At 36.7% G+C, this 17,547-nt stretch overlaps 1 protein-coding gene across 1 annotated transcript in view; it reads left to right on the forward strand.

The window, feature by feature from the left end:
* The window catches only part of CUNH6orf58 (chromosome unknown C6orf58 homolog), an 18,332-nt gene extending 9,301 nt beyond the window's left edge, over positions 1-9,031 (forward strand). Inside the window, exons 5-6 of the mRNA XM_017879404.1 lie at positions 7,264-7,502; positions 8,762-9,031. Of these exons, the coding sequence (XP_017734893.1) occupies positions 7,264-7,502; positions 8,762-8,841 (319 nt within the window). The 3' untranslated portion in view covers positions 8,842-9,031. The remainder of the gene's footprint in view (positions 1-7,263; positions 7,503-8,761) is intronic.
* Positions 9,032-17,547: the final 8,516 nt, after the last annotated feature.

Genomic DNA, 17,547 nt, shown 5'->3' on the forward strand with positions numbered 1-17,547 from the left:
TATAAATTAAAAATTTAATATTTTAAAATATTTTTTTAAATGTCAGTTTTGACTGGCACACCCAGCACTTTGGGAGCCCAATGTGGGCGGATCATGAGGTCAGGAGTTCCAGACCAGCCTGGTCAATATGGGAAACCCCATCTCTACTAAAAATACAGAAATTAGTCAGGCATGGTGCCGCATGCTTCTAGTACCAGCTACTGGGGAGGCTGAGGCAGAAGAATTGCTTGAACCCGGGGGCGGAGGTTGCAGTGAGCTGAGATTGCGCCACTGCACTCCAGAGACTGGGGACTGGGTGACAGAGTGAGATTCCATCTCAAAAAAAAAAAAAAAAAGTCAGTTTTGTATTTCCAAATCAGGTCAGTAGCTTGCTTACTAAATAGGTTATCATAGGTAATTTGGCTTGAGTCAATCTCATGATATTTGTTCAAATTGCTTATCTAAACAACTTCACTTCTGGCTGACATAGCATGAAAATCTGCCAAAGCATTTTCATAGCAATCAATTAATTCTTGTTCGACTTGATGTTGGGTTAGAAGTTTTATGAATCAATCAGTCTCTTCGTAACAGTTCTGGGAATTCTCATTCGGTCCAATGGGATGATCAGATTTCTAGGAATTTCATAAAATTTCTGGAACGTATATTAATAACACATCCATACAAATACAACTTAAAGAAGGTTTAACATTACTTATTATTTGATAATGCTTTCCATATTATTTATCAAATAGGCCCAATTACTTTAATATCTCTCTTTTTATAAGGAGGGATATCCTTTTGAGATGTTCCAAAGGCCCACCTGCAAAGTCCCAAAGTTAATTTGAGGTCAATAAAACACTTGATTTAGAATTTCGGAAGCTTGCCAAAATATCAAAGGTTTAAAATACTTGATAAAATAGGATCACAGATCACTTTTAAATATTAATAGTCATCCATTTTAACCAGAGTGATAATTTAAAGATTTTAAAGGCAAACACAGAAAATTACAGTTATGGAAAACCTTCGATCTTTTATAGAGAGGACTCAGTTGTTTAAATGATCAAAAAACCTAATGAAGACAACATGAAGCACAGGAAATTATCTTAGTAAAATGCAGAATCTTTGTTTTCTAGGACAATTACTTCAAGGGTAAAGAAAAACTTTTCACAATGTCCTACTAAGAACAGACCAATACTCCGAGAAAACCTTGGCTTAACGCAAGGAAATAAATTCTAATTTTGCATCAGTGTACCTTTGATATTAATGCTCAATTTTTAGAAAACCATATAAATAATTCTCTTCTAATTTTAGCCAACTTGATCAACACAAGTTTTTTCACAAGATTTATCTTTCTTTTATAACTTTCTTATGCATTCAATCTTTGTCCTATACTTCTTCTCTTCTCATTTTGGAACAACAGGTCATTCTATATACCAGGATAAAATTTGCTCTTCTGTTTCTTGAACAAAACAAAACATCTTCATATATTATAGTTTTTCTTACCAAAAGCACATTTTACCTGTCTACTTGCATATAGCTTTGTTTTCCTTATTTCTAACTATTTCAATTATATATAATTAAGAAGCTTGACTCCTATTAACCTTAATTTCCAGTGAACACTAGGAAACAAGCAATTGTGAACTGTTGTACCAGTAATCTGTAGACTAATAAATCTATGAATTATACTTTCCAGAAGCATGTGTTTTCTCCTGGTGAATTTGTCAGTGTGGCACAAAATACGCTTATTAACCATCCCAAATACCTTTGGTCCCTCTGCAATAAAAAACTGTAGAAGAGGCAAAATATTATTTCTATTGAAGACTAAGCTTTGATTTTTTAAAATCTTGCCCAAATTCCTACCTAAGGGGTCTGGGGAGTCATGCCCTATGAACCATAAATTGTCATCAGATGGGTTTTATTTAAACCTATGTATCATGACTTACTTTCCAACATGACTACGGCATATGTGACAAAGAAGAAAAACAAAATATTTTACCCCAAAACATGTTTCTTTGCCGTATTTTGAAATGGCTTGCAAAGCTGTCCTTCGTGGGGGAAATTTGCATTTGTAAAGAATCTCTGTTAACATAGCTAGATCTTTTTCTTCCAGGCCCTCCCAGTCCTGAAGAGATTAACTGAGAGTCTAGCACTTTTTAAAGGTCTGAATAGGAAATATTTGTCATCTATTTTCTCTAAAGCAGCCACTATGAGACATCAAAAGTACCGTAGTCACCACATTCTTTTATTTTAACTTGAACATTTTCATTAATCCCAAGTCTTTAGACAAACTCAAACAATTGTCGAACCAGAAAATGTTTAAATTTTCCTATAGCCTGGATCCATCCCCACCCCCCTATTTCAAATCATCCCGCCTTTCTGGACCAAACAAACGTATTTCTCAAATGTATTTTATTGATGTCTCATGCTTCTCTAAAACATATAAACAAAGCTGCACCCCAGCCACCTTGGGCACATGTTTTTGGGACTTCCTGAGGGCTATGCCATGGGCCACGGTCACTCTTATTTGTGTCAGAATAAATCCCTTCAAATATTTTACAGAGTTTGACTCTTTTGCTGACACTATTTTTCAGTTTTTTTCTTTTTGGGCCTGAGAATTAAATTGTTGTTTGTATAGACTTCCCTCAGCCTCAACTTTCCATTCTCGATGATAAGGCTGTTAAGAAAAAAATTTTGGTATAGGAAGGACATCTTTCACATGGGAATTTTATCTTGCTTATTATGTCCATTTAACTTACCTGTTTTTAACAATTATGTTTGAATGGCTCATAAAATCAAATGTTAATCAGCTAGTGATTGACTTATTTTTTTATCTGACAAATTTTGTAATATAGAGATGAATAAGAGAATATAGAGAAAAATAGAGAAAAAATATAGAATATAGAGAATATAGAGAAAAAAATACGCTTATTTTTTTCTACCAGGTTTACTGTAGTAATGTAAACGTGCAAAGCATTTGGGTTAGTTCTTGTTTTTCCAAAATAATACTTAAATTATATAGGCACTTATTTTCCTTGAGTCAAATACAGCTCTTTCATAATTTAAGTTTGGCACTATCATAAGGAAATAGAAAAATATCCCATATATATCATGCATACAGACATATATAAACATATAGACCAAAACAGATCTTATTGAGATGGGAGAGCTCCCTGGACCCTTTGCAGGACTCGTAACAGGGGTGTGACTTGCTTACTTGGCCACCATGTTCAAATGCCCTGTGGGATGGTGTACATGCAGGTGAGTGGGTGCCAGGGCTGGAGGCTGGGGCAAGTGCTTTTGGGCTCTGGTACCATCTAGGGGTGCATTACAATTAATGCTCTTTCAGTAGTTACTGTCCATGGATGATTAAGTGTTAACCAGCTCAGTGAAAAGTCAGGGTGATAGAATTTTACATCCTGCCCTCTTGGTACCTGGGTATTTGTCCAGTGTTCAGGAAGAATTAGGTCACATGGACTTGAAGGATGGTGAATGCAGAGATTTTATAGAGTGATGGAGGCAGCTCTCAGTGGGATAAATGGGGAGCTGGAAAGGGGATGGAGTGGGAAGATAACAACTCCTCTCTGACTATCCTGCTGCCTTTTCAATGTACCAATGCTTCTTCTCGTCTTCTCTGCCGCACCACTCTGCTCCTCTGCCAGTGGAGTTTGGGGTTTTTATGGGTACGGGATGGAGGACATGGAGGGCCAGAGTAGTTCTGGAAAAAGCAACATTTGGGTGGGAAAACAGAGATGTGAAGTTCTCATTTAGGGCCATGGGCCCAGGCTTATGGGTGGGGACTTTGCTGGGGAACTGCCCTCTTCTACCCAGTATTTCTCTGCCTCCTGTCCATATCATTATGATTTTATTCTAAAAGTTTTAGTCATGTGCCAGGTACAGTAATACACACTCATTAATTTATTAAAGAATATCTGGATCCAAAATTGTCTTTTTCTGGCCAACGAAGCAGACTATGTGCCCATATGGCCAAAACCCTCCTTTACGTGTGTGTGTGTGTGTGTGTGTGTGTGTTAGTGAGAGAGAGAAGAAAAAGATAAAACTTTTAGAAATGTTCACTTACAAGTTTCCAAATAGTTCCTTCGTTTTTTTCTTTAACTCTCTCTAAATTTGCATTTCCAAAGGAATGTCTCTTACATAAGGTCAGGTAGAAAATTTACATTTCAGAGATAAAGAGCTTAGATTTCAAGTTTAAATAACATCATTTGCCTAAACCAAGAAATAAGGGTATAGGTAAGGCCCAGTTAAGACACAATGGCCACGAAAAGTACCTTAAACAAAGGCAAGGCTTGTTATGTAGATTTAAAACAATGCCTTTTTCATTGTAAGTTTCTAGTGACCTAGTCCTCCTTTTGTTGCCAGTGTAGAAAAGGAGACAGTCTTACAAATTGAGAATATCCTTAGAGATGTGATTTTTTCTTGTTAGTCAAGAATTTTTTTATGTCCATACTCAGCACAGAAACTTTTAATCTTATAGTCACAGATTAATTAATATTTTAGGTTAGTTTGTTTTCACAATTGAATGACAGACCAATAAGTAGTTGTTTTTCCAAGAAAGAGTTTTGGGGTATAGTAAAGATTATGACAGCAAGAAAGAGGTAAACAGAATTGGCAGCATGTATAATGAGCAGGGGTTTTAGAAGCACAGTTTCAGTTCACTGAGAAGCCACCATGGGAGAAGCAGGATCAAACTGAAAAAACAAAGAGGGTTAATTCTTACAAATGTTTTTCTGAAAATGATCAAAGTGTCAATTAGACAGGATTGAACACAGGGACTTTCCAGATTTGATATGAACCCTCTCTTCCCCCAAAATCCACCATTCAGAGTTTTTCTTTCTGAGGGAATGATTGATTATTATGCCAAAAGTGAAGCCTTTGTGGTTTCTTCTGGTGGGGAAACCATACAAAGGGAGTGGATTCATCAGATGGCTGGTGTAAAATGGACAGTTATTTTCTTTTCCAATGGCTTGGCTGTTTACAATAAAAGCAGACATCTCAATGCACAAGTTTCTTTAGTTTGGGCCCCCCTTGGTTTGGGTTTTAAAATAGGCACGAATAAGTCTTTTTTGTCCTTGGAGCTGTTGTAACTATGAAGACAAGCACCTGTTTGCATTTTGTAAGGAGTTTCCTCACTGTGGCCACTGTAATTCTAACTAACCTTTGGTAAGATTCACCCATTTCTCTAGAAAAGCATAACTTCTGGGTCCATAGTTCTTTTTATTTTATTTTATTTTTTATTTTTTTTAACATTAAATTGGCTGAAGTTCCAGATGGAGGAGTTCCAGAATCTTTGTATCCTGATGAACTCATGATTTCCTATCTTTTGGTAACGAGACCTACCTACTGAATGCAGTCCAGTTTCTGTCTGACCCAGTCAGACACCTGAGGCCTCCCTATAGGACCCACTCCTGTTTCTGTCACGACTTTTAAATATGGTCAAGATCAAAAAAATGCTCAAATGAATTCAAAGAGCTTAAAACACAAGTTCATGGAGCTTGAATCTAAGAAAGAACTCACCCATAACCCCAGTTGCTGTAAAAGTGTAAGTTTGGCACTATCATAAGGAAATAGAAAAATATCACATATATATCATACATACAGACATACATAAACATATAGACCAAAACAGATCTTATTGAGATGGGAAAGCTCCCTGGACCACTTTGCAGGACTTGTAGCAGGGGTGTGGCCTCCTTACTTTGCCACCATGTTCAAATGCCCTGTGGGACGGGGAGCATGCAGGTGAGTGGGTGCAGGGGTTCAATGAGCATAATGAGCCCTGGAAAGGACCTTTGCTTGGTCACTTGGTGCTTCTGGGGGTTGCTGGAGGTCTATTTTGTGTTGGTATCTCCATTCATGTTAGTGGCTTTCCTCAACTGATGCATTTGAAGAGTTTATTATTGAATTTCTTCACTGCTCTTGTGATTTCTGTGTATTGAACTGGTGCCCTCATCTCTTCTCTCCCAGTGATTCTGACTTACTTCCAATTTGTTTAGTACATTGTTACTAGAGCTCTGTGGCCCTTGCTCAAAATCTTTATGACTTCACATTTCCTTTCATCTTTGCTTGGTGGGTGACTGTAATGTATCAAGGGGAATTGAATCCAGACCAAACGCTTCTGTCATCAACAATCCAACCCTGCCCACCCTACCACTTCCAAGTATAGAGCAGGGAGGATCCCACAAGCATGGGAGTCAAACAGACAATGGGTATTATCTGGGTTATGTTATAGTTTATTTAATCTCAATAAGCATAATGCAAGCACCTTCTGTTTAATGGATCCTTTCTATATTGCTGTCAAAATAAAATCAGATAATCTAATTTCTAGACATTATAATAGAAATAACTAGAGAAAAAAATCTTCAAATATGTGGATGATATGATGTTATGGGAATATAGAAGAGAAGAAAGTGGTAGATTCCACCTCAGGTGGGCTGGAAAGCTTTGTGAAGAACATAATATCTATGATGAGACTTGAAACAGAATGTACCTGGTAAACCACATGGTGAGTATACAACGTCTCAGGGAAACTAAGTCTATTTGCAAAACTACAAGTTGTTCAGCATGCTTAGACAGCTGTAGAAACAGATGTGACTTATTATAGTTTTAAAACTATTCAATATACCTTTAATCTTTCCATTGTAATTATTTGTCCCCATTTCTTAGGAGAAACTAAACGTTCTCACCTATTATGGGGAAAAATACAGAGACTTTTGTAATAATTACAGAGTCTTTTCTAACAATTACAGAGGCTTTTTTTCTACCGGAGGCTTCCTGTGGTAGAAAATGTCAATTATTTGGAAATTAGATAGTAAAAATCAGACATCTTTTTTTCTAGAAAGCTCAATGTTTCTAGGATCCCATGGCTTCAAGAAATCAACAGTTTCACAAAGGATATTTGAGTCTAGCAAAATTTTTGCTTTAGACCTTTGATATTTATCTCTACATTGGCAAAGAGTATAATTTAAAAATGCCTTACTTTTGGTTATTAGGTGGCATTCAAGTATAATGTGCTGAATTAAAGAAGATAAAATGCAATGTAAAATGTAAACAATTAATGAGATGATTCTTTCTAGATTTAGAAGTTTAGTGAGCCATCTTCACACCTCCTGAGAGATGGAATAAAGTCATCACATTATCAATCCTATTTTCTAAATTATAAAATTATGAATTTAGTTTGTTGGCAGGAACCAACTTTTTCTGAAGGCAATGAGGTTGAAATTCTGAGGTGACTAATTATAATTAAGTACTTTTCCATTTGTCTTTTAGATATGATTATTATTCTCAAACAGAAGCACATTTTGAGAGAAGTTGGGTACTGGCTGTGGATCATTTAGCTGCAGTCCTCTTTCCTACAACCTTGATTAGAATATCTAAGTTCCAGAAGGGGCTGCCACCGCGAATTCTTCTTAATACTGATGTAGCCCCTTTCATCAGTGACTTTACTGCTTTTCAGAATGTAGTCCTGTTTCTTCTAAATGTGCTTGGCAATGTGGATAAATCTACAGGTAAGAACCTTAAAAGAATACTTTTAAAAATCAATATTATGTTGAAACAGTAGAGGAGGAAATAATAATTAAATCAGTGATATAAACATTACAGCACTCCAAAAATAAAGCTATGATTTCCTGTGGGTATCCATTCTATTCCTTTAGCAATAATCACTCTTGATATATAGAACCATTTAATGAGCACACATTTTAATCCTCTTACATATGGCCTGTCCTTTCATCTGGAGACCATGTTGAAACTTGAAGTTGGCAAATCAACTGAAACATTTTTTTTTTTGTTCTACATACTGATATATATTCCTTATTTTGATCATCAGATCTTTTTTTTTTAAAAAAAAAAAAAAAACAACAAAAAAAACTTTCTACTTTGCTCTTAAAGAAAATTAAGACATTTTAAGAGAAACCCTGCCATGATTAATGAAATTATTAGCAATTTGGCTTACCTGAGTTCCCTTGATCCAATACTATTAGTCATGGAAGAAGGGTTTTATTCCAGCCCTTCAAATGCTGGATATTCTAGTGAGTAAAAAAAAAAACCAGAGGATTCTTTATCTACCAGTTTGAAAGTGACTATATCATTCCCATTTGCTATACATGCACTGAAGCATTGAGCCAAACTTAAAACATAATTATATTATTAATGTTTTCAAAGCAAAACATCGAGCCTGAAAGATAAAATGGAGGAAATTAAACATGAATAAATTAAACCTATGTTGTAAAAAAAACCTCTGCATCGGTTAGAGTAACAAAAACATCCAAACACTTTATAGACTTCATACAATTGAAGTTTTCCTTTTGGTTCTAGTGTGGGATTCTCTGTCAGTAGGAAGCTTCCCTTCACACAGTGAGTGAGTAGCAGAGCAAGTCCCCTTCACTCTGTGAAAGTTTTCTTGGAGCTTTTCCCAAAATGAGTTGATCCAATTTATTCTGTTTAATAGATGTTTAGTGCTATTATTAGTTATTACCAGTAATATAACAATGACATTTTATATATATTTTTTCTTGCATAATGTATTATTTTACCACCAAATTCATAGAAAGAACATGAAATAAAGTTGGTAAGTCAGATATTGCCAAATGGTATTGCCAATAATGCGATGAATAACATGCCATGTTTACTTTTCTTTCTATAATTTATGATTTTACCCCTAAATTGGTAGAAAGGAAATGAAATAAAATTATGAGCCATATATTGCCAAAAGGTACTTTAAAAAATTTGCAAGAGTTTACATGTAATAATTTTGTATCTTTTACAGGTTATCTTTGTACAGAAAAATCTAATGTATCTAGAGGTCATTCGGAATCTAGCTCTAGAATTTACGGAAATAACTCCTGAAACATTTAACTTGAAACTTCAGGAAATGATTAATGAATTAAAAATGAAAAACTCTAACTTGACAATCAGTAATTTCAAAAAATTAATGTAATCGTGACCATGTAGTTTTATTATTTCTGATGTTTTGATTTATGCTTATTTGTTAAGATCTTGTACACATATTAAAAACTTAAATGCATTCAAATTAAAATAGTGATAATTTTGCTCATGATTTTAAAATTCATTAATAATTAACATGTTTAAGATGAAAGTATATTGTATTATGCTACCAAAAAAACTGAGAAATTAACAAACATACTAAACTTATGTAGCTCTTTTGTTGTTATCCTATCATCAAATTTCATGACATTTAGACTAATATATATTGCTGATTTATAAACAAAATACAGATCATTTTGAAATAAAATACTGACAGGCAGTTTAAATTTTTTAAGTTCATAAAATTGAACTGGAAAATAGAATACACTAACTCGTGTCAGTTTTCTCTGTGTTTTTGCTGATCACAAGTTTACAGCAATTATACAATAGAGTTCCCCTCCTTTCACCCACACTTGACAATGAATTCATTATATATAAAATGTATAATTAATGAGTGAGAATACACTGGCCAGGAGGTGGTGATTTCTAGAGCTGACATGAAGCTTTCATAGGAAAGTTTTCCCAGGGTCTCATTCACAGACTAAATCTGCCCACTAACTGTTGGAAAATGAAATTGGACAAATTGGTTTGAATATATGGGTACTGGATTAGGAAAGATGTAGTTTAAATCTCAGCAATGGTTGGGCATGGTGGCTCATGCCTGTAATCCCAGCACTTTGGGAGGCGGAGGTGGGCAGATCACTTGAGGTCAGGAATTTGAGACCAACCTGGCCAACATGGTAAAACTCCATCTCTACTACAAATACAAAAATTAGCTGGGCATGGTGGTGTGTGCCTATAATCCCGGCTACTTGGGAGGTTGGGGGAGAAGAATCGCTTGAGCCCTGGAGGTAGCAGTCGCAGTGATGCCGAGATCGCACCACTGCACTTCAACCTGGACAACAGAGTGACTCTGTCTCAAAAACAAACAAACAAACAAACAAAAAGCTCAACTCTAGTTTGCCAGTTGAGTTGAGCTTGGGCCATTTTTCTAGCACTGTCTGTGCTTCAGTTTACTTATTGTTAGAGTTAAGATTATAAAACCTACATTGCTAGATTATTTTGGGGAGTCACTAAAAGAATAAATATAAGGGTGGCTAGTGTTGTAGAAAAAACTGGGTTCCTGTCATATGACCAGGAAAGATTAGGCTTGTAGACACTTTGAAGGGAGGGGGGAATGGAATTTACTGGGTGAAAAGGAAAAAACTCAGCAAAACAGAGGTGTTCCTGTTAACAGGTCCCCATGTCACAGATTGAATCCCAGGTTACCACACAGGAACAGGAGAGGTCAGGCTCCTACCCCCTGCAAACAGCACTAACTTCCCAAGGCTCCACCCCATCGCCCTAGAGCACAGGCCGATAGGAGATTCTCCAGGACCAGCAGTCTGGTTTTTCAGCCTTTAAGCTGTTTTAGGCTTGATAGTGGGGCTTCACCGGGGAAACCCTTGGTTGCCTCCTGTCTCTATCATTCCCCTACTAAAGAAGTACATCTAACTGTCCTTAGAATAACGATAAGGATAAGCATAAGGATAAGGATAAGGTTAATAATAAAGACAGATCTTCACCGCTTCCTGCTGACAGAGGGCGCTATTTTGGGGAAATGGCAGTCAGAGCTCCCTCAGAGGCCTATCTAAGGGTTCCTGGAAAAAGGAGCCATAGACAAAGGCTTTGGTTGCATGATTGTTTTGGGTTTGATCGTCTGAAGGTGAGAAGAGACAACCTGGGTTATTAGAAAACATACATAGAAATGGAATAAGGGAGGGGTAAGGATACCTCAAAAATCCTGAGGCCTTTTACCAGTTTGCGCAAGGAGAGGGGATGTCAAAAAGCTGGACCGGTAATAAAACTTTTACCCTTTTGTCAGCATGTTAGGCTTCTGTGTTCCCTTCCCCTGAGCCCAATTCTAAGCCAACCAGTTTAAGGTTTGAGAAGTTAACTCTTGCGATTTTGGAGGATGCATCTGAGGGGAGTGTCCTGTAGTTTGGAGACACAATTACCTATCAGTGAAAGGGGTAGATGAAAATAAAGGAAAGAAGAAGGAATTTTTTCAGAGGAGTCCCAGGGGTTCAGAATGCATTCAAAAGGGATACAGACTAAAGTTTAATGGCTACTCTCTAGAAAGAGGGGAGCAGGTGTCCCTGGTTCCTTTCTCTTCCTAGCGAATACCCAGCGCATATGAGAGAGGGAAAATGAGGTGTTCCTCTTTCTCTCCTCTGTCCTTGTATTCCCAAGTCTTGGTGACCACAGCAGGGTGCCACCCAGGGGTGTTAAAGTGACTTTCAACCATGTTAACAGGGTGGCCTAGGGGATGGGGGTATCTGCTCTTACCCCTGTATGCCCTATCACCCCTGCTGTCAGTAGCCTTGAATTCCCTAGACCTCATTTATGCCATGGATATTAGTGTGATCTTTATCCATGGAATGAGAAGCTAGGCTTAATTGGCAGGAATCAGTCATGCTCACCTGTATTGTGCCTTTTAACTTCTGTTATCATCTGCTTCCAGATCCCTTAGATCCAGTTTTCTATTCTAGGGCTTTGATCCAAAGCTTGGAATTGAGTTTGGGACAGAAATGTGTCTCGTGGGAGTTGCAAGGACTCCTTATCATAAGCCAAATGCTGAAGTGAAGCTGTGGAATTGAGTTTTCCTCCAACAAGGGAGAGAAAAGGACATCTTGTGACATGTCCAGATAACTGGTGGCTATAGTTATGCTTGCTAAGATTTCAGTGCATTGTGCTTGACTTTGGTTAGCTCCCTTTGTCTTACATTCCCAAAAAGGAAACCTCTGGGTTATGGGCACCCTATTCATTCCCATCAACTGGCAGGATTTGCAGGATAATTGCTCATAACTAGAATATTGATCCAGATTTTTACAGTACCCATTCCCTTTTATTTCTCCTGAGCTGCAGCTGGAGATCACTGGTTGGTTCACAAGACCGAGCAGGGTTATTCTAAAATGTAGGCAGAAACTTAAAAAAAGAATGAGCTAATGAGTTTAGAATTTAATGACAAATATATGATAAATTTCAAAACATAATTTCTCTCTCTCCAGTCATCATTTTTGTTAAAAAAAAAAATCATTAAAGGACTGAGTTGTTTGCAAAACAGTCTTTAATTTTGTACTTGGCCTGACTATTTGCATAAAGTGCAGCAAGAATAATTATCTCTAAGTAGGAATTTTAGGTTGGCTTTGATGGAATTCTGTTCTACAAGGAATGTCAGATAAGATCTTTTAAAGTCAAGCACAGCCATGGATTTGTATCTTCAAATACCTGTGATTTGGATGATCCTCTTCCCTAAAAGTCCCAAGATAAACTTGGAGCTCCTGGGTCTATTAGAAAGTGACATTCTTTACTGACCACAGGTCATGAACCCTGTACAGGGACTGTGTAGATAAGAGTATGAGGCCAGTTTTTCCCAAGGGGCTTTTATCAGTTCTGCAAGTTGAGCTTGATTCCTGATAGGGAAGCATACCCTTCCAGTCAAAACTTTGGGAAACCACAACCAGTTTCTCCAATTGCATCCTGTTGCAAAAGAAAATGAATTCTTATTGCACTGGTGCAAACAACTATATTGCTATGGGTTAAGAATATTCACAACTAGTTTCCAGATTGTAGAGGAAAAAGGCAGAGAGAAACAAACATGTTCCAAGTTTTGTTCACAGGAGTATACTGGACTCTGAAAAACAAAACAAGGATCAGCAGTATTCCAAGCAAATGTCAAAGAGATTGCTTCAGTTTTCTGAGTTCAGTCCATTCAGTTCAGTTAGTTTGTTTTGCTTGATGTTCATGAATATTTTAGCTCTTCATGACTCCTGTACATCTTTCCTTCATTCCAATGTCACAATTTCCAAAGTTATCAGAAATCTGTATTTGACAGCACCTGTCAAATTTCTATAGCTTGTTATAAGATGTTACAAGATGTTAAAAGATGGTTGTTATAAACCATCTTTTAAAAAGGATTAAAATAAGGCAACAATTGTCTGTGAATAACAAAATGTCCAAGGTAGTTACAGTCAGAAACACATTTGACAATGAAGTTTGGTTATCTCTGTGATTTACAATAATTTAACATAACCACCTTAATTATGATTTATAGCATATATTTTAGACATTAGAATTTTTGAAATCCCATACAATTTTGGAACATATATTAGTATTTTCACAAAAAAGGAGATTGAACACCATTTTGGCAATCCCATTTACCTAAATATGTACCTCCCTTTTGGATACTCCAGGGGTTCTCTGAAGCCTCCAAAAGCCAGGCATCAGGAAAGACAATTTTGAAACTGAAGCTTGATTTTGGGAAGCCTGTTAAATATGCTAGAGATTTAAAGCACAATGTTATGATTCTCTGGGATCGGCAGTCTGGTTTTTCAGCCTTCAGACTGTTTTAGGCTAGGCGTGAGCTTTCACTGGGGGACCTTTAGTTGCCTCCTGTCTCTATCACTATTGATTTTCCCCACATGTAGTAGCATCTACAATAATCAGAAATTGTCACAATAATTGTGTTTAGATATGGATACCTGTTCTATTGGTGGAGCAGGTAAAGTATGTTTGATGAGCTAGGACCATGAATACATTTTGTTGAATTCACAAACACACAGATGATTTTTTATTAGCTGTAGATAATAGAGGCAGCGTAATAAACACTCTCCAAATGTTCCCAACCCATGTGAAATGTCTATATACAACTAAACCTTCATTATTACGTGAAGACAGACAATGCTGAAACAGCAAATAACTTGGATTAAAAGGAGGAAAATCAACAAATACCAGTGCCCCAGTCCCATTGGCTTTCACTTCATCTTAGCAAGCAAGGAGGGACTGAGAAAAACTGCAGATGAGGACTCAGGAGAGAGAGACACTGGCAAAGGGGTTTGAGTGTGGGATGGAGTGAAAGATTAAATCCACCAGAAAGATTATTTCTAAACTACCAGAAATCCATTCTAAACATACTAACATATAATAGGCAGATCAGAGCACATCAGAGCACAATTGTATAAGACAGATTTCAAAGTAGAGCATGTTAAAGAACAAGACCTGTGACATAAAGGGAGGAACTTTATTTAAAAGGACAGGTTTTATTTAAAGGGAAAGGCAATTTCAAGTGTCAGTTTTGCAAAAGCATAACTTCTATGAGAGGAGAATGGCAAAAAGGAAGGGATGTAAGTGTACAAAACAAAAAACAAAAAGCACAATATAAAAGTACTTGGATAAAGTATTGGTGAATTCCTCTTTTGGAGCACAGGCCTTCTGAGGTTAAGTCAAGACCTATAGGCAATAAAAATAATTGATTTGATCACATAACAATGAAAAACTTCGCATCACAAAAGCAATGTAAACAAAGACAGAATATAATTTATCTGGGATAAAATATTCATAATATTCCAAACACAGACCATGTTTAAATGGCAAATATCTCTAATATATAAAGAACTCTGAAAACTTGAAGAATAAGGCTGGGAGCAGTCGCTCATGCCAGTAATCCTAGAACTTTGGGAGACCAGAGTGGGTGGATTGCTTGTGCCCAGGAGTTTGAGACCAGCCTGGACAACATGGTGAAACCCCATCTCTACAAAAGGTGCAAAAAAATTAGACAGGTGTGGCGGCATGCACCTGTGGTCCCAGCTACTCAGGAGACTGAGGTAGGAGGATCACATGGGTTCAGCGGTAGAGGCTGCAGGTGAGCTGTGATTGCGGCACTGTACTCCAGGCTGGGTGACAGAATAAGAGCCTGTCTCAAAAAAGAAAAACAAAGCAAAACCAGAAACAAACAAACAGAAACTTGAAGAACAAATGCTAAAACCTGATAGAAAAGCTGGGAAAAGACACGAATAGGCATTCACCAACAAGATACAATAATGATATAAAAGAAATTTTAAAAAGACTTTAAAAAACCCTCATATGAATGTTTAAAATCACTCATAATTTTAGAAATGCAAATTAAAATGTTAAGATACTATTTCTAATCTATCAGACTGATAAAAGTTAGAATATGTGATAAGCATTCCATTGGTGAAGCTGTGGGGAACCAGGTCTTACGACATATTGCTGGTGGGAATGTAATCTGGTACAATCCTTCAGTAAGGAAAGTTGACAAGACCTAGCAAAACCAAATATGCACTTATCATTTGACACAGCAATCATACTTCTAGATACCAATCTTGAAGATACACCTACATCAATAACAAAATAGAAAGACGTAAATTTATGTGTTGTACCAACACTTGTAATTGCAAAATATTGATAGAAAAGTGGTTGCATTAAAAATAGGGAGTGTTATGCATCTGTAGAAAAAGAATGATGAAGACTGCTATGAACTATTATGGAATTATTTCCAGTATACATTGTTGAGAAAAGAAAAGCACTTCAGTAAAAAAAGAAAATAATCATCTTAAATAATGACCAAGCTAAATATCTTCAGTGAAAACACATTGACATTAAGAACTTCTTAATGGTGCACTGAGAAGGACACACAGCTTTTCTGTTGCATTCTTGTCAAAAATGGATAATTTTAGTTAATAAGGTATTATACCTGGGACCACATGCCAGCTTCTCTGTTTCTCTTTGACCATTTTCTTTGTTCATCTTTGGCTATCTCTGGTCTGTCTTTCGGTGCTGTAGTTACACCTGACTCATCATCACTGCTTTCAAAATGTATTCTAAACTGAGGAATTCATATTACTTCTAAGGTCATGTGTCTACAAGAATGTAGCCCACATGAGTAACCCACCTATGTCAAAATCTAAATTTATGTGATAGAATTGGTTGATCTTGAAGAAAACTATGAAATTGCTGTCCTATATCAATTGGCATCCCTTATCCAATCGGCTACATAATTTTTCTTAGAGGCTGCTATTGTGCAAAGAGTGGGCAGATGTCAGACTCTGACATCTATCAGAGAGTACAGACTGAAAGATATCCAGTTTCATCTTTCACTAGCATTTTCTGAGGAATATACTGCAGTACAAACCTCTTCCAATAAAGAATACTGGTAGAACTGGCAGAATGACTGATAGTGAACATTACATTTATTGAATTATGTAGGAAAACAAGAACAAGTATGGAGAATAATTTTAAATGATATATGTTCTGATATATAATCTTTAATGCAACTAATGAAGGAGAAGCATACCTGAAAGGGGAAATTAGAAAATCCTTGTTGATCATCACATAATTCGGAGTTAAATGATGTCATTTAAACCTGTCAAACCAAATATGAGAAAGTTAAGTTGGAAAAGAATTTACCAAAGGTATTCAAAGGATGTTTTATAAATGTAACCACTAGAACATAAGATAGATAAGATTACATACCAAAAGATAGACATAAGCAGATGAGAAAGAGGTGGGGTGGAAAGTTGGAGTGGTTGCAGGGGGAGGGAGGAGGCAGGGAGAGGGAGAGGGAGAGGGAGAGAGAGAGAGAGAAAGAGAGAGAGAGAGAGAGAGAGAGAGAGGAGAGAGGAGAGAGAGAACTATTTTTACAAGGTAAAAAATAGTACATAGTTAAAAACAAACATATAGGCATATCAGGCATATCAATGAATGTTAAGAGATGTGACCCACCATAAGATGAAGAAAGTTTATTAAATTGACTCATAGAGCAAAATCTAGCTCAATGATGTGTGTAATAGAAATATCTAAGCTCCCACCAGATCTTAAGGGCAACTCTACCATGGAAAGACAGGCTGGATTTTCTCTATTGAAAAAATAGCCATCAAAACAACCTTCTTTCCTTTTTCTGAAAGAACGATAATATATTTATCTAGATAATGTTTATGGTACTTCATAGTTCAGTGTGCTTTTGATCTATATTTCCTTGATGGCTAGTGATATTGAGTCCTTTTGTTTTTTTGAGACGGAGTCTCGCTCTATCGCCCAGCTGGGACTACAGGCGCCCGCCACCACACCTGGCTAATTTTTTTTTTGTATTTTTAGTAGAGACAGAGTTTCACTGTATTAGCCAGGATGGTCTCCATCTCCTGACCTGGTGGTCCGCCTGCCTTGGCCTCCCAAAGTGCTGGTATTACAGGCGTGAGCCACCGCGCCCAACTGAGCACTATTTAATATACCTGTTGGTAGAATTTGGCTGTGAATTCATCTGGCCCTGGGCTTTTTTTGGTTGGTAGGCTATTAATTACTGCTTCAATTTCAGAACTTGCTATTTGTCTATTCAGGGATTCAACTTCTTCCCAGTTTAGTCTTGGGAGTGTGTATGTATCCAGGAATTTATTCATTTCTTCTAGATGTCCTAGTTTATTTGCATGGAGGTGTTTATACTATTCTTTGATTGTAGTTTGTATTTCTGTGGGGTTAGTGGTAATATCCCCTTTATCATTTTTATTGTGTCTATTTGATTCTTCTCTCCTTTCTTCTTTATTGGTCTAGCTAGCAGTCTATTTTGTTAATTTTTTTTGAAAAAGCAACCTTTTGGATTCATTGATTTTTTTGAAGGGTTTTTTTGTGTGTCTATCTCCTTCAATTCTGCCCTGATCTTAGTTATTTCTTGTCTTCTGCTAACTTTTGGATTTGTGTCTCTAGTTCTTTTAATTGTAGTGTAAGGGTATCTAT

The sequence above is a fragment of the Rhinopithecus bieti genome, unplaced genomic scaffold, assembly GCF_001698545.2.
Source record: "Rhinopithecus bieti isolate Rb0 unplaced genomic scaffold, ASM169854v2 scaffold_19, whole genome shotgun sequence".
NCBI lineage: Eukaryota > Metazoa > Chordata > Mammalia > Primates > Cercopithecidae > Rhinopithecus > Rhinopithecus bieti.